The 18,220-nt window shown below is 48.6% G+C and overlaps 7 protein-coding genes across 7 annotated transcripts; 3 read left to right on the top strand and 4 right to left on the bottom strand.

The window, feature by feature from the left end:
* The first annotated feature begins 3,446 nt into the window (after positions 1 to 3,446).
* F4812DRAFT_310582 (uncharacterized protein) lies at positions 3,447 to 6,101 on the top strand. The gene is made up of 4 exons (XM_047931336.1): positions 3,447 to 3,745; positions 3,820 to 3,979; positions 4,165 to 4,664; positions 4,725 to 6,101. The coding sequence occupies exons 1-4, from the start codon at positions 3,580 to 3,582 to the stop codon at positions 5,486 to 5,488; spliced, it is 1,590 nt and encodes a 529-aa protein (XP_047792347.1). The 5' UTR covers positions 3,447 to 3,579; the 3' UTR covers positions 5,489 to 6,101.
* Positions 6,102 to 10,130, top strand: F4812DRAFT_310583 (uncharacterized protein). The gene has a single exon (XM_047931337.1). It carries the CDS (start codon positions 6,715 to 6,717, stop codon positions 9,793 to 9,795), a length of 3,081 nt encoding a protein of 1,026 aa, XP_047792346.1. The 5' UTR covers positions 6,102 to 6,714; the 3' UTR covers positions 9,796 to 10,130.
* A 232-nt stretch (positions 10,131 to 10,362) lies between these two features.
* On the bottom strand, positions 10,363 to 11,415 carry F4812DRAFT_457428 (regulator of volume decrease after cellular swelling-domain-containing protein; the record flags this gene model as incomplete). The annotated part of the gene is made up of 2 exons (XM_047937167.1): positions 10,363 to 11,041; positions 11,114 to 11,415. 2 exons carry the CDS (start codon positions 11,413 to 11,415, stop codon positions 10,363 to 10,365), a joined length of 981 nt encoding a protein of 326 aa, XP_047792345.1.
* A 333-nt stretch (positions 11,416 to 11,748) lies between these two features.
* F4812DRAFT_421250 (uncharacterized protein) lies at positions 11,749 to 12,866 on the top strand. Its single transcript, XM_047933530.1, has 2 exons — positions 11,749 to 11,897; positions 12,035 to 12,866. The coding sequence occupies exons 1-2, from the start codon at positions 11,876 to 11,878 to the stop codon at positions 12,640 to 12,642; spliced, it is 630 nt and encodes a 209-aa protein (XP_047792344.1). The 5' UTR covers positions 11,749 to 11,875; the 3' UTR covers positions 12,643 to 12,866.
* Positions 12,867 to 13,140: 274 nt separating this feature from the next.
* F4812DRAFT_457426 (uncharacterized protein) lies at positions 13,141 to 15,115 on the bottom strand (the record flags this gene model as incomplete). Its single annotated transcript, XM_047937166.1, has 4 exons — positions 13,141 to 14,104; positions 14,183 to 14,419; positions 14,599 to 14,825; positions 14,879 to 15,115. 4 exons carry the CDS (start codon positions 15,113 to 15,115, stop codon positions 13,141 to 13,143), a joined length of 1,665 nt encoding a protein of 554 aa, XP_047792343.1.
* Positions 15,116 to 15,427: 312 nt separating this feature from the next.
* On the bottom strand, positions 15,428 to 16,166 carry F4812DRAFT_457425 (uncharacterized protein; the record flags this gene model as incomplete). Its single annotated transcript, XM_047937165.1, has 3 exons — positions 15,428 to 15,775; positions 15,871 to 15,935; positions 16,040 to 16,166. 3 exons carry the CDS (start codon positions 16,164 to 16,166, stop codon positions 15,428 to 15,430), a joined length of 540 nt encoding a protein of 179 aa, XP_047792342.1.
* A 616-nt stretch (positions 16,167 to 16,782) lies between these two features.
* On the bottom strand, positions 16,783 to 17,934 carry F4812DRAFT_310502 (NAD(P)-binding protein). Its single transcript, XM_047931335.1, has 3 exons — positions 17,512 to 17,934; positions 17,259 to 17,440; positions 16,783 to 17,189 (listed from the first exon to the last, which is right to left on the bottom strand). The coding sequence occupies exons 1-3, from the start codon at positions 17,805 to 17,807 to the stop codon at positions 16,807 to 16,809; spliced, it is 861 nt and encodes a 286-aa protein (XP_047792341.1). The 5' UTR covers positions 17,808 to 17,934; the 3' UTR covers positions 16,783 to 16,806.
* Positions 17,935 to 18,220: the final 286 nt, after the last annotated feature.

The following is an 18,220-nucleotide window of genomic DNA, read 5'->3' as shown; positions in this document are numbered from 1 at the left end:
AATGTCTAGAATTAAGTACAAACGCGTTTAAACACACGTAAAAACACGCTATGTTTAAAAAAGATACATACAGGGGGACAATAGCTTGGTAGCGAGATTGCTTTCCTGGTCAAAAAGTTACGCTAGTAGCCGGACCCATGTTTGGGTCCTAAAGGGATAATGTTGCAATTCTATCTACCTGGTATACCTAGACTATTAGGTGCCATCTGAACATACCCGAGCTGGCATTGCCAATCCATTAGCATTGGGCTTTGCTGTTTCAAATTTATCCACACCTGCCTTATGTACATAGTACTTACCAGGTAGGTCGCTTAAAATTGTGGTTGTCGATCCCCCTTTTTTCGCATAAGAGCCAGATTCAGCTTAGGGAAAATACCACTAAATTGAAGGGTTTTACGGTAAACCCGACAGCATTAAGATAGCTAACTACATGATCTACTCGGAAGGTGAAATCACGAAGGGGCATCTCCTACCATATGTCACCTCCCTTAGGGAAGAAATGAACTTGGGTCCTTCCACTACATAGTACATAATATGTAGGTAGGTTTATTACCTACCTTACCTAACTTATGTAGGTTTATTAGGTACCTCCTATCAAGCGACGATTAAACCATCAGAGGTGCTATGTCGCCGTTAGGTAGATGTCATAATACGCCTAATCCGTACCCATCTCTAGTTTTAATTGTGATGAGCTGAGTTAAGGACTTTACGGGGGAAGCGGCCAATAACAGTGTGCGTCTTGCACTAGAGGAAATTCCAGCAGGTAGATCATTTCGTCATCCTTTCCAACTGGTGACCTGGGGAAAGAAAGACGCCGTATACAATTGACCGATATAACAGGGTATCTAGTGCAACTTTTCCCGCCGGATGTTGCTCTCACCAATCATAATCCAAGTTGAGTGCAGTGGTCGCACGTGTTGCTCAAGAGATCTTGCATGTATTCATTATGTACTAGCAAGTATTACAGCTAAATGGTGTATTAGCGAAGATAATGGGAATAAAGTGGAATTAATTCTCCGCGTTGTACTTTCTAAAGAGGTACCTACTAATGATCTTAACTTCAACTAAGAAATTTCCTTCCAGCATGGTCTAAATCTACATTCCCAACCAAGTAACTGTCCAGTCAAATCTTTGTTTTGATTGGACAATTCCAGGGGTCAGGGCCTGAAACAGGTTTCATGAACCTGGATGCTCCCTTTTCCTATTCCTAGGTACGTGGGATTATTGCTATCAAAAATACCCCTCAAGAACAATCGCGAAGGATGCGATGGATCAAGAAGCGTCTGTCTTACAAAGTAGTACTGGCTATCTTCTGCGCTACCCATGTAATTTTCTGCGCGTATGGAAATTGATTGGATCTTACATATCATATCATATTGTGCATATTACATTGTGCATTCAACAGCTTATCGCATCAGGACACCCTTTTATGGCATTCCTAATATGAATGCTAGAGTTATACTTACCTAATATATGTTTTTGAGATTAATTGTGAACAAGTTCTGAGTGAAAGCTTACCTAACCTGAGGTAAGTAGTTCAATTAGCAAGCTACATCTTAGGTAGGCGATTGGTTGATATGGAAATAGGTACCCATGACTATGGAGCGCTGTTGAGCGATTAATGTAAAATACTGTAGCTGCATCCACTACCTATCAAACAAACACAAATCTCCAAGACTTTGGAATACTGTAGACCCTGAGATCTCCACCTAATAATATTAACAGCTACACGGAGGTCGGACCCGGTCGTGGGTTACCAGACAGCTGAATATGGAGGACCATGGGCGGCTTCGTGCAGGACCTAAGCAAACACTGATGTCGGTAAAGGATTATATATACAGGTATGTATGAACCCGCCATTATCGATTATGCATGCGCCGTTGAGAAGTAAAAATAGAGGCATTACGAGAAATGGTTATCTTGGCGAAGTCCATTCTGCTGTGCCATTTTCTACTCAGTTTCCTTTTGTGTAACAATTGCTCCGGGCCTCAGAGCAATTGCATATCAGGTACTTAGGTACATCCCTCGGCTGCTACCGGATCTTGGACCAGTTGCTGGGAAATTGGAGAAACCATATCTGTACCTGCGTAGAACAAGTCCAGGATGTTACCCCTTTGCTCTTGTCCCTGAATATCTCTGGCCAATAAACGTTATGAGAAAAGAGCCCCTTGATGACGTAACATTGATATGCCTAGAGATCTGACCTAATCTAGCATCTCTAGAAAAAAAAACATTTAATCTTCTTTTGGGAGAAATGACGATCCTATAGGGTTTCCTAGATGGAACCGAGCCGTCGCTTATGCTAAGATTTGCAAGAAAACCCTTCTCTGCGGAACTAGGAGGATATTGTTAAGTAGGCTTTTCGACTTTTGAAAAGACGAATACCTAAGTATAACGATGCTGTAAATAAGATAGGTACAACGTGGACGATAATACCTGTGCGCATACTAGGTAATTGTACAAACCGTTTGCAAGTTAGGGAAGGTAAGTGGTATAGACAGTACCTTAGGTAGGAGGTAGGTACCTATGTTGTTATAATGCATGTACAAATGCTGTGCTACCAGGCAGAACAGGTTTCTCTATGTGGATGTACCCAATGTACCGGATCGTACCTGCCCTGTACTGTCTCACGATTGCCAAACACCTCCTTATCCGCCAATCCCCACCTACCCTCCTGCTCCTTTACCCTTCGCCCTTTCTAAGCACTGCTATTTTCAATATCCCCTCTGCCTTCGCCGTTTTTCTTTTTCGTCTCTCGTTTCTGCTCCTCTTGGGTCTTCACCCTCACTACCACCGAATCATTCCGCTCATTACAACTCTCGACGATTAACGTCAACCCCACGCTCTTTACCATATTCACCAAAAGTCTAGGTCTCCATCTAGATTATATTGGCATCATCACTTTCTTTTCTTGTGTCGAGCGCATTCATTTCGGCTCTCAAAAAAGCAAGCAAACATTTGTTCCGTTGGGCATTGCGCATCGTTGAATTTGGAGGCAAGAAAAAAAGCTTAGGAAGTCAACTTCAGAAACCGTGGTCACCTGCATCGGTATTACTACTCGATATCAAACCGTGGATCTCGCGACACTTGGCATAGGTTACGCACAGGCCAATCAGATACTACCTACCACGAGTGTTGGGGGGGTTCTGATTGCTCTGGATAGCAAGTGTGGATTTGGTAGGAATAGTGAATTAAGGAAACCGAGGTGGAAGGAATTGGCAATAGCATCGGCAGCCTTGGGTGTGCGACCCGGGAATTCAGCATACTGCAGCACAAAGAGTGCCAGTTTCTAGGCTTCCGACAGTGAATCATCCGTATTGGCAGTAACGAACCATTGACGCTTAACCGCCCGAGGAGTCACGGGTGTACTACTGGACTTGCGCTCTTTCCATCGTCTGTACTGTGGTGCCTAGCGACAAACAAACAATTGCACAAAGCAACGAAACTGTGAGCCGGCTACACATTTCCTTGCAACCGAGAAAATATCGACAAACTCCGAGCAAATAACAACTTTGCGCGGAGCCTCTTGATCAAAATCAACGAACTTCCCTGTTCCAGGTCAAATCTGCCGATCGCAAAATGGCGTCTAAAATTTTGACTGCCTTTTTCCTTCTGGGAACCTTTGGGGATGTATCAGCTTTCTGGCGTATGGAGTGTCATGGCCGTACAGGTCTAGCTCGCATTGATCCTATTATGGATGCTGGTGTGGTATCTCCTCACATTCATACCGTCCACGGCTCTTCTGGTAAGTTTCTATATTTCCCTATGCGCCCGTCTTGTATATTGTGTATTGGTATACCTATTAACCACCTTCTATAGGTTTTTCGCTCAGCGCTACTTACGATGAGCTTAGACAGGGGAGCTGCAGTTCATGTGCCGTGAAGCAAGACAAATCGGCATATTGGACCCCCGCACTCTACTTCCAAGACAGCGATACAAAGGAGTTTGAAATTGTTCCTCAGGTTGGAGGAATGCTTGCGTAAGTAATGTCTTCTTAATCGCTCTTACCTGTCGCAACAAACCTCAGTTGTCTTCAGCTATCCTGCACTCTTTCCACGTAGGATAAAGGAAGGCCTATTTCCTATCACTCAAGCCCCTTTATTACCTAAGTTTCCACCCCACATAATACCGCAAGCCTTGTATCAGAGCTAATATCAAGAATAGATACTATCTTCTCCGTGGAGACAATGTCACAGCTTTCCCTCCTGGATTCCAGGCGGTCGCTGGAAGCAACTACCGTCGAGACTATACCGTGGGAGATCCGAAGTCGCCTGACCCTCCTCAGTCTGACTGGGCCGCTCTCAAGCAAACTAGTCAGAATGATCTCGAGCAACGAGCAATCGGATTCAACTGCATGAACTACCACAAGGAACCCGAAGGCTCTTTACTCCGCCATTATATGCCGGATAAAGAATTCCTTGACACGAACTGTCCGGATGGTCTTCGCATTGAGTTGATGTTTCCGTCGTGCTGGAACGGTGAAGTCACATCCAAGGACCACAAGAGCCATGTGGCCTATCCCGACTTGGTTGGGAATGGTGTTTGCCCTGAGTCTCATCCGAAGCGATTAGTCACTCTGTTCTATGAGACTATCTGGGATACTGGCAACAAACAATTCCATGGCCGCAATGGACAGTTTGTCGTCTCCAATGGTGACCCGACTGGTAAGCAAATCATATTTCTAGAAATTTGTATTAATATTATAGTACTAATTCGCTTTTAAGGATTTGGCTACCATGGCGATTTCATGACTGGCTGGGACGTGGATTTCTTGCAGGAAGCTATTGACACCTGCACGAACGCTTCCGGTAACATTCGAGACTGCCAGCTCTTCGTAGACAACGGACCTCTTCAGACCGACGAAGAACAGAACTCTTGCCAATTCGATGTTCCGCCGGTGCTTGCTCAAGAAGACGGTTCTGCTCGTCACCTTGCAAACCTTCCTGGTAACATTCAGGTCCAGGCTGGTCCACAGTCTGCCACTCCTGGTGTCGGTGATGCTAACCCTCTATCGCCCATCATTTCCGCCGCAACGAGCTTAATTGGTGGTTTCTTTAGTGGTAGCCCCTCGTCGGCCACTACATCCTCCAGCGTTCCGGCAGTTACTTCTTCTAGCACACCTGCGGCAAGCTCAAGTTCAATCGCGCCCGCCCAGTCGGCTCCCGCATCCCAGGACTTTGGCGCCCTTGCTGTACCGCCAGCTCAGACACCTTCTCCGACTTCCTCGAGCACCAGTTCTACGCCTCCCCCGCCAACCACGACTTCGGCGCCAGTACCTAGTTCGGAATCTGGTGTCTCCTACCAAATAGTTAGCACGGAGACCGTTACGCGCGGTAACTTGGTGGAGGTTGTCATTTGGAAAGAGCCCGTGGTGTATATCACCGAGGAGTCTGTCACAACTGTGACAGTTGGATCCCCTGCAGTGCAGCCGCGTAGATTCTACGGAAGACACGCGATGCAGCACCGACACCACGCTCTGAGATCCTAAGAGGCCAACAAAAACCATTCTTTTCTATTCGTTTCTGTGGAAATACTTGTTCGTCAATATGGACTGGCGATAAATTTTTGCATCATGTTTCAGGGTCTCATTCGATTTCACCCGGAGACTTTTTACAGCACGTTAGGGAGGCCCCTTGTCGAAAAGCAGAGCATATGCGATGAGTTAGAACGGAAGGCATTGACACAAATACGACTGCATTCAATTTCGCAACTTGATGCAAAATTCATGCCTGACTGAAAAGTGATATTGCATATGGGGATTTATATTTCGGCGTTCAGTGACTCGGCTGTAGAGGGCAGTGAGTCTAAAAGGTCTGATTTGAAGCATACAAACTGGCGTATTGAAGGTACTCGGTGCATTCTCGGGATCCATCTCTTCCGGCAAGAGATCGTTTCAGTATTCCCATAGCCTTGAGTTTTATACCCACCTATGAGCCATATCAAGACGATGAATTAAGTCAGACTACTATGTGTACTTTCGTGTAATCCGTTGATCAATTTCTTGATGTTGTATTTCGTTTTGCAATACTGTGGTTTGGTGCTTTGATACATTCTAGTCTACTCCGGTTCGTGTAAACAACTTGCCGGGTGTCTTATTAGTCGCTATCCTAGTTCTAGCCATCAAATGAAATCAAACGCAGTCTATCTTAATTCTAAATCTTATCGCAATTAGTTGTAGGTTGCGTTTGTTATCACACTGACTTCTTCTGCCTACGACGAAGGGTCTTTGTCTAGGTAAGCTAGGGATGAGCTGAATGTCGCTTGGAATGCGACTTGCTCCTCATAGCCTACACAGCACGCCAGGTAGTAATAGCAACGCATTCCAGGAGCATATTAGAAGCTCGAGATGACGCATTCCGAGATTCTCCAGGCATTGTATGGCCCGTAGATGTTTAGGATCGGGTATGGAGATTTTGATTTGTTTTGTTTTTGCTCCAGGTCGAGCTCGTCTTGAACCGCTTCTCTTTGCTGCCTATTCGTGCCATCATGTTCTTTCCTAATGACTACTATCCTCTTTGAAAGGTTAACGAACTTCCCTCTTTTCTATCCATGTAATCTTCACAGAGCCGTTGTACGACCTACTAACCCTACAGCTTATGTCCGGGCCAAGAACGTGCGAGAGAGAAGAAGTACGAATGCGATCGAAAGGAGTATAAACACGTCTTTAGGGAGCCAGTTTATTTATACCTTACTTTGGCGGTGATATAAGAAAAAATGTCTTCCTTCGTCAAGAGTCGAAATACTGCTTCCGTCGTCGCGGCGAAAGAGGCTGGTACGGGGATGGCGCTCTCCACGGGGGCTATAGCTGGTATCGCAATCGCCGGGGCCGTAATACTCTTCGCAGCGCTCGCACCCCTGCTCATAAAGCTTGCGAAGAAGCAGGACCAGCGACGCATGTCTGCCTTTTCCGAGGTTGTGGTGGAGTCTGGCGACATGACAATGAACGAGACCGGCCCGCGACGACTACGAAAGAAGAGCATTATCGGTGACCAGGTAGCTAGCATGATGGATAAGGACGACGAGGTTGGGATGGAAGAGAGCAAGAGCCGACGCTCAAGCCTGAACGTGGGATCACCAGCTCGAACGCGCCCGGGGAGCTTCTCGGGAGGAGATGGGAGCGGTCGAGGCAGCGTAGACACGCAGCAGGGTCAGAAGCCCCGATCACCGGACAAGGAACGCGGCTACGACATGTATCAGAACCGGCGCAAAGCATCGTGGATCGACGAAGATGCGCTCCACGGCCCAACTGTCACATCCCCAAGGAAGTCGAAACAGAAGCACAACAGGATAGTGAGCTGGTTTGACGGTGGGCTGGGCCGTTCCTTAAGCCGTCTTTCGACGAGAAGCGGCATAGGCGAAATGAGCCCTACTCTGCCGTACACCGAAACTGGGACAGGACAGCAGGAGAACAACCCGGGTAATAGTGCCGATGAGCAGAGAATGAGCAGAGCACCGCAGGATGCAAACATCAACGGATACGCAGCGACGCCACGGCAGAGCCAACATCAGTCTCAGGTGTACACCAGTCCGCAGAAGATGTATGGGCCCTCAAGCAACGCAAGCCCCGGGTCTGTGTCCAACAGCCCGTCCAAATCACCGCCGGATATCATTCATAACCCACGATACCGCAACAGGGTCTCGTTCCAAGCCGCGCAACAACTGGCCGGTGGAGCGCGTCTCCCTGCCCCAATTAGTATTCCGCAGGGGCAGACACAGCGGCAGCCGATATTAAAGCACAGCGCTACGGACACGGAGTTAACAGAAATTCTGCGTATGACTGCGGAGAGATTGCAAGACGGACATAGAAGTGCGCGACGGCAGACCCTGATGGCTCCCCCATATACCCCCGGAAGGGTACTGAATGGGGGAATCCAGGACCTTCACTATGGAGGATACACAGACCCCTATTACGAGACTCCGGAGAGAGGGGATGTCAGTCCCGTCAAGAGTCACAAGAGCGCACCGGCAACACTGTCCTACGCCGAACTAGAAGGGTCGACCCCAAAGCCACAACTCTCTCAACGCCAGATGCGGACTCCTGGGCATTCACGACAACAATCCCATATATCGCGCATGTCACAAGCTTCCATTCTATCGGAACCGGACAGCCTCATCGCACCTAAACGGGACTCGTACCAGGACGTACGAACCGCTTTATCCAGCCCAAGCCGCGTCAACAGATCGACAGAACCCACTCCCAGTCCACAAGGAGGTCAGCCTGCACGTCCATTTTCCAATGGGAGTACCCTGTCTTCCGCTTTGTCAACACTATATAGCATGGAAGAAGCATCTGGCCGTAGCCCTCCAGTGGACCCAAGACTCGAAGCGAGCGTGGAGAGGCACGCCCCGGGAAAAGCTCTTTCTAACCGCCAGGTCCTCTCTCCACACAGGAACTTCCAGGTGAGCCCGGAGAGAAGTCCCAAGTCGCGGTTCGGCGATGAGGAAGTACCCCCTCCATTACGAATTCGTAGGGGAACCCTGGGGATGGTGGCCCCTTGCGTCATACCTGCGCCTCCGGCAGACTCTCGAGGAAAATCGGTGAAAGACGGTTTACCTAAGCGCACGCCGTCGTTCACGCCGCCGTCATCAGACGAAAATGAAGACGACCCATTCACAGTGTCTACTCCGCCGCCACAGAACCCCGCGCGTCTATCAAAGGTCTTCTCCCCGCTCCCAGCCGAACTGCCTCGTCAGCAGTCCGATGCGGCGAAACGGTCCGCGCACAAAAGGACCGTCTCCCAAGAGAGCAACTCTTTCAAGAGCCCGACGCCCTCGCCCTTGCGCCGACGAGTGCTGCCCTCCCCTCGGTCCATCATCAACTCGCCCACATTCGCGAACCGCGAACGCCCCTCCAGCCCGGTAATCTCCGAAGCCGGGCTCTCGTCCGTCTACGACAGCTACACGTACAGCTACCACGAGGACCAAGCCGGGTCCGCAGCAGCAATTAACAAATCACAAGAGGTGTCGCCGGAGAAGCTCGTAAGGGCAATATCCAACGCACGCAAGTCCTCGCGGATCGGGTTCCGGATCCCGAATTACGGACAACAACCCGCCGAAAAGGGCGCAACTGCGGCAAGCGAGCCGCGGCAGTTCAACCACGAATCCGTAATGTGGATCCCAGCCTCGTCGTCGTCGTCGTCGCCGCCGCGCCGCAGCATGCCGTCGGAAGGATCGATATACTCGCAGGACGGGGACCAGGTGCCGCCGCTGCGGGCGAGCAACAGCACGGTGAAGCGCGGCAGGACGGTGCGCATGTCGGCGGCGATCACGGAGCTGCGGCGCATGAACAGCCAGCTGAGCACCATGAGCGACATCAGCGTCGCCAGCTCGACGGTCGTCGGGATGCGAGGGGGCGGGTTCAGTCCCGGGAAACAGAGCGGCGGGATGCGGAACTACCTGCTGCTTGGAGGAAGCGGGGGAGACTCAAAGAAAAATAGCAGCAACAGCAATATCAACAGCAATATCAATAGACTGTCCCAGTCGAGCGCGGGAAGCGGTACGGTGGTTGCGAGTGCCTATTCTCACACCAACGGTAACGGTAACGGTAATGGTAGCTCTGGGACGAAACACCATCACCACAGCCCGTTGCAGAGAAGTGGTGCGGGCAGAAGCCGGCGAGGAACGGTGGTGCTGCAGGGCTTGGACGCGAAGAGGGGGAGTAATATCGGTACGAGCCCCGTGAAGCACGCCAGCCACCTCATCACACATGTCACGAAACTAAGCCGCGAGGAGGCGACTGCTAAGAGGTCGAGTGTTGAAAGCTTGTATGACGCGAAGGGGTTCCTGAAGGGTTAGCCGCTAGGGTCGCGGGTCTATATACTACCTCTACCTCTTACTTACTCCATCGGGAGCGCAGTATTTTTCTTTGTCATGTAAACAGTGTGTACTGATATCCGTTAACTTTCGTCGTATATTATATTATATATAGGTCATATCCTCTTATGTAACTGGGTTGGGTTAGGAGATTCTAATATAGCAATATGACAATAGTATCGCCGCAGCGAGTATCATAACAAATAGTCGGGATCGTTCAACTTCCCTTATTAAATATTGTGACTAATTCTAGTATCAGTAGAGCGTCGAGGGTACCCATCTATCCAGACTTTATTATATGTCAATGATACGACTTCAACAAAAATCTTGGATTAACAGAACTTACCAGGGTATGAGGCTTTGTTTAACATCGTAAATTGAGCTCAATGCGCTAAGCTGCTATACACATGTGCTTTGGGTTCCTAGTAGGTAGGTACCTAACCTAGCACAGATTGTGAATCGTTCCGCCTATGAGGCTATCCGAGAGTATATACTATACTCGTAGGTCTATTAGGTACGTTTTGACGCTTGATTCCTACAAAGGCTCGTTTATTCGGTTCGCGGACGTTTCGAGTCGGCACCGTCGCCATTTTCGACCCCATCCATGCCGTCCTGATCCAACTCGACATGTGCACGGACGCGGCCGGCACCGTCTCCGAGTTCACCGCTCACCCCTTCTCCCCCAATCCAATTGCCATCTTGGTCGAAATACTGGTTGACGTTGTCGGCGGTAATCCAACCGGAGCTTCCCGGCATAGGAGGCGGTAAGCCGCCGTTAAGATCCCCCCTGAACGCGCCAGGTAACCCTTCTATCGCATCACCCTCGGCACTACCCTCGAACAGAATACGGTCGAATTCGTCCCCGCCCTCTCCTTCGTCGTCCTCCTCATGGGGATCGGGGTGTAAGTTAGAGCATGTCGAGACCTGGCTGAATAAGGCGGTAGCACGCCCGCTGTTCAAAGGGTCGATGATTGGCGTGGTCTCTGTCGAAGACTGCTCGTCTGACAAAGCTTTGTATGGGATAAGCGTGAGCTCGATGGGGTCGGAGCCTTCGTCGTCCTCTCCTCCCGAACTCGAGAATTCCAGCTGCATGTAGACTCCGACGAACTTGGATGAAGCCTCATCCGGTTTCTCTATATGGTGGAAGTTCTTGATGGCGTGCAGCGTAATAGCCGGGTAAGGAATCTCAATTCCTGTTCCGCTCTTGTGAGAGAATAGTGTCAACTTGCTGTTGAAACCGTTAGTGGAACATAGCGCAAATACAAAGTTTAGTTATATGTTATGTAAAACACTTTCTTACTTTGATGCAACGAATACCTCGACCTTCTCTTCGTATAAATGCTTCCCCCAGTTATTCTCGAGGGCATAGCATTCAGGCGCACTAGGATTTAACGGTGTCTGGCCGTCGTCTGAACCCTTTGAGAAAATATACAGAGCTTCGTATTGCTCCTTTGATACCCATGCCTTAACATTTTCGTCGTGGTAGTAGAGGACGGGCTTCCCGTCGAAGAAAGTATCTGGGGTTTGGGCCTGATATTCACTTAAGGGCTGGAAATCGTTGTCTGCCGAAGGGCAAGTTCTAATTACGGTCGGGGGTAGCATGACTTATGTGATTCCCGTCGCAATTAGGTGCGTAGGAGAATTTATTTATGTATTCAAGACCTTCAACGTTCGTGGTGCAATGCAATGCTAGTATAGGTACGGGTACTTGAAGTCAAGAAGTAAAATCGCGAAAATGGACCTCGGAGTTGTTAAAAGGTAAAAAAAAGTAGGTACCTCAAGCTATTACCTAAATTACATTTGGGAAATTGGAGCACAGAGGGGTTTATCGCTTATCGATCTCTCACGTTTAGGTACCTACCTTACACCCACGTCATGGCTGGGTACCTCCTAGGTAGGTTAGGTACTATGGAAAGGCCGACAGCGACTTCGATATTTCGACTTTACATCCATCCAACTATAAACTGTCGAGTTCGATTAGCAAATAGACAACCAATTCAAACGGTCAGGGGGCCATTATAAGAAACCTTTTTCTCATATTATTTTCCAACTGCAAAACACAATGGTTACAATGCGGGATGATCGTAAGTACCTAACTTAACCTGATTACATCCCCTCCTATCCATCCTCATCCCCATCTCCATCTCCATATCTTCAACACCACCACAAACAACCAACAATCAACCAACCAACTACCAGGTAACTAACCCTCATCAACCAGGCACGCATCCCCTCCTCGCGCAAATCCCCCTAACCGTCTCCCCCTTCGTCTTCCTCCCCACAGCCGCCACCCTCCCCTACACATACAAGGCCATGCCGTCGACGCTGCCCCCGCCCGCGAGCGGCGTCACCGGCGCCACCGACGACAAGGTCAAGTACGTGGTGGCGGCGTCGGGCCACGCCGCGCACCCGGACGACATCGTCGCGTCGTGCCGCGCCCTGCGCGCCCACATCGACCGCGTCCAGGAGGAGTCCAAGCGCCTCCTGTACGACATGCACGTCGCCATCCGCAACCGCGAGCTCGCCGAGAAGCGCCGCGTCGCGCCCGGGTGGCTCGATAGCGACGAGCGACTGCTACTGCCCGAGCGCAGCGGTAGCAGCAGCAGCGGTGGTGGTGGTCCTGCTGCTGCTGCTTTTCGTCCCGCTGAGGAGGCGGAGGCCGTGGACCGGTTTGCGGAGACGAGTATTGCGGACCGCGACGGTGCTGGTGCTGGTAGTAGTGTTAGTGGTAGTGGTGCTGGGGGTAAGACGGCGGGGATTAGCGAGATGGCGGTTGATCAGGGCGAGGAGTTAGACCGCGCGTTTGGGGGCTTGAGAGTAGATGGTTGAAGATGGGATAGGGCAAGCGAAGAGGGGGGCAAGTGAATTATCTAACGGTTAGGCGTTTTATGAGCGATGCTCCGTGTCTTTATATTAGTTGTTGTACTCATTCTTTAGGTGAGGGATAGTAGCATAGGGTTGGGGCGTTTGGGATGGTGATTGAAGACTAATGGTCACATTAAGATACCAAATTAATTCATATCTAGCATTTTAAATCAACAATTGTATCTTGATATTCGGGATCTTGCACTGAGTAAGTGACCCTGGACTAGATATCGATGTTCTTTAAAAATTATACATATTTAGTTCCGAATCTATATTCTACCCCTGGCCTGTCTTTGATACTGCAGCCCAAGACGTCCAGCATTCCCGGGGCTAGTATATCTATGATACAGATTTAATATACAGGTCAAGGTAAGGTACGGTGGGCTCTATCCCGTATAGGGACTTCTTTTTTTTGCTTTCCTCCATAAGCCAAACCGCACTTCGGCCGAGCCACCTAATAAATCACTCTATAAGTTTTGGCCTAGACGCACTAGAGCCTTCCAGCTCCTCCTCTGCTTTCCTCTTCTCACCAGAAGCCCTCGTCATTCCAGAGTTATCCGCACTCGACTCATCTTTCAAGAGGACCAGCTCATCGTACAGCTCTTCTCCTAGTAGAGACTTCACGTACACGCACTGGAACGGTCTGAGATGATTCTTAATGGACGCAAGACTACGTTCGTACTCCTTCATATCCTCCTGGAATTCTTTTCCCAGCTTGGTGACAACCAATACGTACGGCGTACGGCCTGTTCTGGTAACGCAACGGAAAAGATTGCTTCGTAGGTGACTCTGGAGGTGTTCCCGCTTTTTCGTAGCCATAGCGAACTCCCGCGTTTGCTCATTGACATCCACAAGGAAGGAGTTGAGCTGCCTACATTCATTGCAGTTCTCCTGGCAGTATATCCGCTTGTGCTTCCACCCTGGGAGCTTTACTGGACGCGTCGGCAGCTTTCCGATGAGAACGTGACGGAAGAGGGCTACAAACATATTTTTTACCGATTCGAGTGGAGGGACCTTGTATTTTTGTAAGACCGTTAATAGAGCTTCCAGAAAACCTCGAATTGTTGTAGCTGGAAGGATGCTGTTTGCGTTGGTTTCCGGGCAAGATTTATAGATATTATTACAGCTCGTCTCAATAAATCCAGTGGCCTCTTTAGATAACCCCAAGTCCAGACCTTGGCTGATAACTTTGATGATTATCTTGAAATCTAGGCTATCTTTGTCGAGAGGTCGGTAGGAATAGCTGCTGTAAGGCGATGGAAAATCCCTAGCCTGTAGAGCCAATTTTTCATTACTCCTTTCTAGGATGCACCGGTACGCATGAGTAGCATTTTGAAACAATTTGCGATCGCGATTGGTGTATACCTCCCCCAATATCGTAGAAATGAGGAACCTGGAGCCTTTGCTTGCTAGTGTTGGCGCAAACCTGGTTAATAAAACAGCGAATTAGCCCAGCTGGTATGATCCAACGTTAATACTTCAAATAGCAGGTAACTATACGAACCAGTTTGCTAACCACTCCAAGTCTCCCGAACGAGTAAATAACAGGATGATCAAGTAGTCATGATCTGGCATATCCAATGCCCGCTTTGACTCAACCATTTTTTGTGCTATCGGTGCCTTCCAATTTTCAAAGGAAAGCTTTATATCTTCATCCTGTATCAACGCGTCAAGTTTGTTCAATGCATCAGCTAGGATGACGAGGGAAATCTCGGTAGTCCCTGAAAACGCGTTGCCGAACCTAGATTGATTAGAGAAAGGCTACGAAGATCACCGGAAATGTCAACTCACCAAGAATCCCAGTCTAGTTATGTCTCGGGGCTTTTAGCATGGTCCTCCTTTATGTGTCGGACTATTGTTTCCAAAACTAATTGTCGAGAAGTCGAGTCTCTTAGGGCAGCATTAAGAGCTGCCTGATACAGTTTTGTTCTCTGCAACTTGACAGCTAGATCAATTACGTTAGATAGTATTGTGCTATTCGGTGAGCCACGCGTGACAGCGTCTTCTAAAATCGTCAATAGAGAATCTTGGAGGTGGTGGTCGTTCGGTTGGTGCTCTAAAGTACTAGCAACGAAACTCAATGCAGTACCCGGATCATCCTTAGGAAGAAGAGAAGGCACTTGGCTCATAGGTACTATAACAACCACCTACGTCGAGTTAATACGGAACTCAAGATAAGGTGAGCCTACTGAGAACTTACTGTATCATGATAACGAAGGGTCGATGGCATGCTTTCATTGCCTGTGAAATCGCCTTCCTCCTCGCTATCAGCGTCTCGATCCCATAGGTCTGACCCTAAAATTTCGTCATCATCTAGGTACATATCACCACGAACAGTCAATCCGTCGCATGTTACGACGTCTTTTAGTTCTGTATAGTTCTCATCCGTACTGTAGTGGTAATTATCAGGATCTTCTTCGGTTTGCGTTCGGGTCATCTTGGCGAGGAAAATGGTGAAGCCGCAGCTCAAGCCAACTTCATACAGACTCTGACATACAGCTCTGTCTCGCCCTTTCAAGTTGTTTAACTTCAGGCTCGACTTAGTATACCTGTGTTCAAGCTTATAAACTAGCTTCTCTCTGGACGATTGTTTTGACTGCCATTGAACGAGTGCCGAGCGAAGACGTCCTGACTGCTCCCCAACTAGTCCAGCAGATATCTGCTTGCGACCCGTATGGATTATGTTGTATGTCAACACTAAGCGGTATCCGGACGTTAAAGGCTTTATCTCGTGCGTAACGTCGGAGAACTATGAGAGACTCGTAAGACCGAAGTCGGAAGTCTTATCTGTTTCGAAAACGTAGCTCTTGCCGGCATGAGATAAGTGAACACTACCACCCTCATGTTTCGAGGGAAGGCAAATAACTAAGGTCCCAATCATCCCTGGAACCTTTTCCGAGTCTTTATGACGTTTGAAAAAAGAACCTTCTTCATATAGAAGCAGCTTATAAGGTTCAGCTTTCACCTCTGACATAGCCAAACTCCGTGCGGCCTCGTCTAATAGGGAGGCAACATAGGCTTTCCAAGCAGGGTTCGCAAATGTGAACTGAGTGTGGTCAAGCTCCCATGTATTGCGGACCGAGGTGTCAACCACTGTCTGTAGGAGCGTCACTTAGCAACATCATCACATAAGACTCCCGGAGACATAAAAAAAGAAGAAGAAGAAGAGCAGGAGTTGTCATTAGAACATACCTCATCACCTTTGCCAAAAGGAGCTTGTCTAGATGCACTCCTGATCGTCTCAGCATCGCGGGGCACTAAAGGTAATGTAATGGTATAAGAGCGTCAGCAATCGTCAAGCCAGGGTTGATAAAAGCATCGTGCTGTTTAGACGCAGCAACGTGGCCAGTAGTTTGAATACTGTCGAGGCATCTTAGAACTAGCTCATTCAGACGTTCCTCCCCAGATGCAGATTCGGAATCGATGCTGTCGTCGTTCTCGGAGGAGCCATCCGAGATTTCAATCGGAACTTCGGAATTCCAATTCATATTTTCAAGGTCTGGCAGAAAATCCAGTTGAGCTATGTCGTACTCCTAATACTGAGCCTAGAACCACTTCGTGCGATAAGAGGTACTGGAATGCTCGAAGAGATATAAAAGTTGCAAACGCGACAATAACATTGAAGATGCGTCTTGAAAAGCACAGACCACGTCGGCAGGGCGCGTTGTTTCTGGTAGACAAGTTGGCGCGCAGAGGGTCAGGGGTAACCCTTTAACTTATAGACCTGAGCAACTGGCAAATTTACATACATGTATACTGGCATCAATTTGTAAAGTCAGCAATCTATCGCCAAACTTCTTTGAAAAGAGTGATATTGAACATCTCCACAACATGTAAAACTTTATTCGGTGCACTACCTAAATGCCAGGTACATAATACCCAACACCTAAGTTCGGTAGAATGGAGAATTCTTGGGGGGGTTTTCAACAGTACTATACAAACACCCGACCAGGACTAGACAGTATCGAGAAGCTAGAAACATATGCTTCGGAAGAAACACATAATTTAATGTTTGGTCATGGACAACTACGCCAACTTGAAGTTTGCAGTTTTACATCTGGAGCAGGAAGGCAGAACTGACGTGGACAAACCGACTTATACATGCCCTTCGCCTGGCACAGCTGTTGGTTACTTCAAATCGGTACTCTTAGCCACCTCCTCCCATTCATCGCAGACCTTTAGCATATCCTCGCACTTGGCCCTGATTCTCTCCCAGCCATCTGTCCCTAAAGGAACTCGAAGTGGCACAGTCTTTCCCGCTGCCACGCCGGTACCTTTTACCAAATCGATCATGATTGAAACCGCCTTGTCGGGATCCCCGGGCTCGTTGCCAACCGTGCTGGCTTCGACAGCTCGTACGGCAGAGTTGAATTCGGCGTAATCCTGCCGGCGTGGGTCTACATGCTTTATGTTCTTAAACGCACTCGTGCGGAAGTAACCAGGCTCGACAATTAATAGCTTCAGTCCCGGGGCAAAAATGGCAAGTTCCTTAGCAAGACATTCGATCGCACCTAAGCAAGATAATCAATCATTGGCGGACACCTCCTTATTAACCTAGGGAGCTGGGAAAAGGGACCGACCTCCAAGAGCAAATTTAGATGAGCAGTATCCAGCAGCGCTGGGGTCAGCATGCCACGCTGCTTGTGAGCTTATATATAAGAGCGTGCCTGCTCCTCTAGCCCGCATCCGAGGCAGAAGTGCGCGCGTGATGTTCAGTGGACCATGGAAATTAGTCTTGAAGACATCTTCCATATCCTCTTGTCTACGTTCTGTCAGCGGGTTACGGTGTTTGCCTAGGTAGCTTTTCGCACTGGCATCTGTCAGGTTACCCACGTCAATTCTTCGACGGCGCCGCTTAAAACATAGCCGGCGTTATTGACAACCACATCAATACCGGTTGGGTATAGATTCCACGCCTCGGCCATCTTGGCTTCAATAACATCTGGTGGTGCCGTCACATCGAGGTCAAAGATTATCGCTCCAGTATCTTTGAGATGAGCAAGTCTTGTCTCGGCATTGCGACCGGTAGCAATGACATGGTCTCCCTGTTCGCGAAGTTGGCGCACAAACAGAGCACCAAAACCGCTGGAGCAGCCAGTAATTAGCCAAGTTTTCGGTGCTTGTGCCATCGACAACGCGGTAATAATTTGTGGTTACGATGAATCCTCAAAAGTTACGCAGTTATTAAAAGCTCCTGTGAGGGGTAAGACTGTTCCCCGTATTGGCTTACGGGGTAAAGACCTTGTATTAAACGACTATAAATCGTATGGCACCAGGTGAGATAATAACAACTCCTTAATTACATGAAACCCACATTTGTTGGCTTCATAGTGTAGACTCAGAATGGCGTCAAAAAAAGTGCCTATTCCACCACCAAGCAGGCCACTTTGCTATCCGCATAGCTTTACCGAATCCTCTCGTATACTATAGAAATGACTACTAGAATAATTATAAACTTGTGCTATATATAAAAATAATTTTTTGAATTTAATTAGTTTTTAAATTTCGCTGAGAAACGTTAGTAGAAGGAATAGTGGCGTTA

This window comes from Daldinia caldariorum (assembly GCF_022478825.1).
Source record: "Daldinia caldariorum strain CBS 122874 unplaced genomic scaffold F4812scaffold_4, whole genome shotgun sequence".
NCBI lineage: Eukaryota > Fungi > Ascomycota > Sordariomycetes > Xylariales > Hypoxylaceae > Daldinia > Daldinia caldariorum.
This window is presented reverse-complemented; position numbering and strand designations above follow the sequence as displayed.

Excerpts from the sequence above, each read along its gene's own strand:
- F4812DRAFT_310582 (XM_047931336.1), top strand. The coding sequence starts at position 3,580 with ATGGCGTCTAAAATTTTGACTGCCTTTTTCCTTCTGGGAACCTTTGGG. Across the intron at positions 3,980-4,164 it reads CAGGTTGGAGGAATGCTTGC|ATACTATCTTCTCCGTGGAG; the intron begins GTAAGTAATGTC and ends TATCAAGAATAG. Across the intron at positions 4,665-4,724 it reads CTCCAATGGTGACCCGACTG|GATTTGGCTACCATGGCGAT; the intron begins GTAAGCAAATCA and ends TTCGCTTTTAAG.
- F4812DRAFT_310583 (XM_047931337.1), top strand. The coding sequence starts at position 6,715 with ATGTCTTCCTTCGTCAAGAGTCGAAATACTGCTTCCGTCGTCGCGGCG.
- F4812DRAFT_421250 (XM_047933530.1), top strand. The coding sequence starts at position 11,876 with ATGGTTACAATGCGGGATGATC. Across the intron at positions 11,898-12,034 it reads GGTTACAATGCGGGATGATC|GCACGCATCCCCTCCTCGCG; the intron begins GTAAGTACCTAA and ends CTCATCAACCAG.
- F4812DRAFT_310502 (XM_047931335.1), bottom strand. The coding sequence starts at position 17,807 with ATGGCACAAGCACCGAAAACTTGGCTAATTACTGGCTGCTCCAGCGGT. Across the intron at positions 17,441-17,511 it reads GGCGCCGTCGAAGAATTGAC|ACAAGAGGATATGGAAGATG; the intron begins GTGGGTAACCTG and ends GACAGAACGTAG. Across the intron at positions 17,190-17,258 it reads ATCTAAATTTGCTCTTGGAG|GTGCGATCGAATGTCTTGCT; the intron begins GTCGGTCCCTTT and ends TATCTTGCTTAG.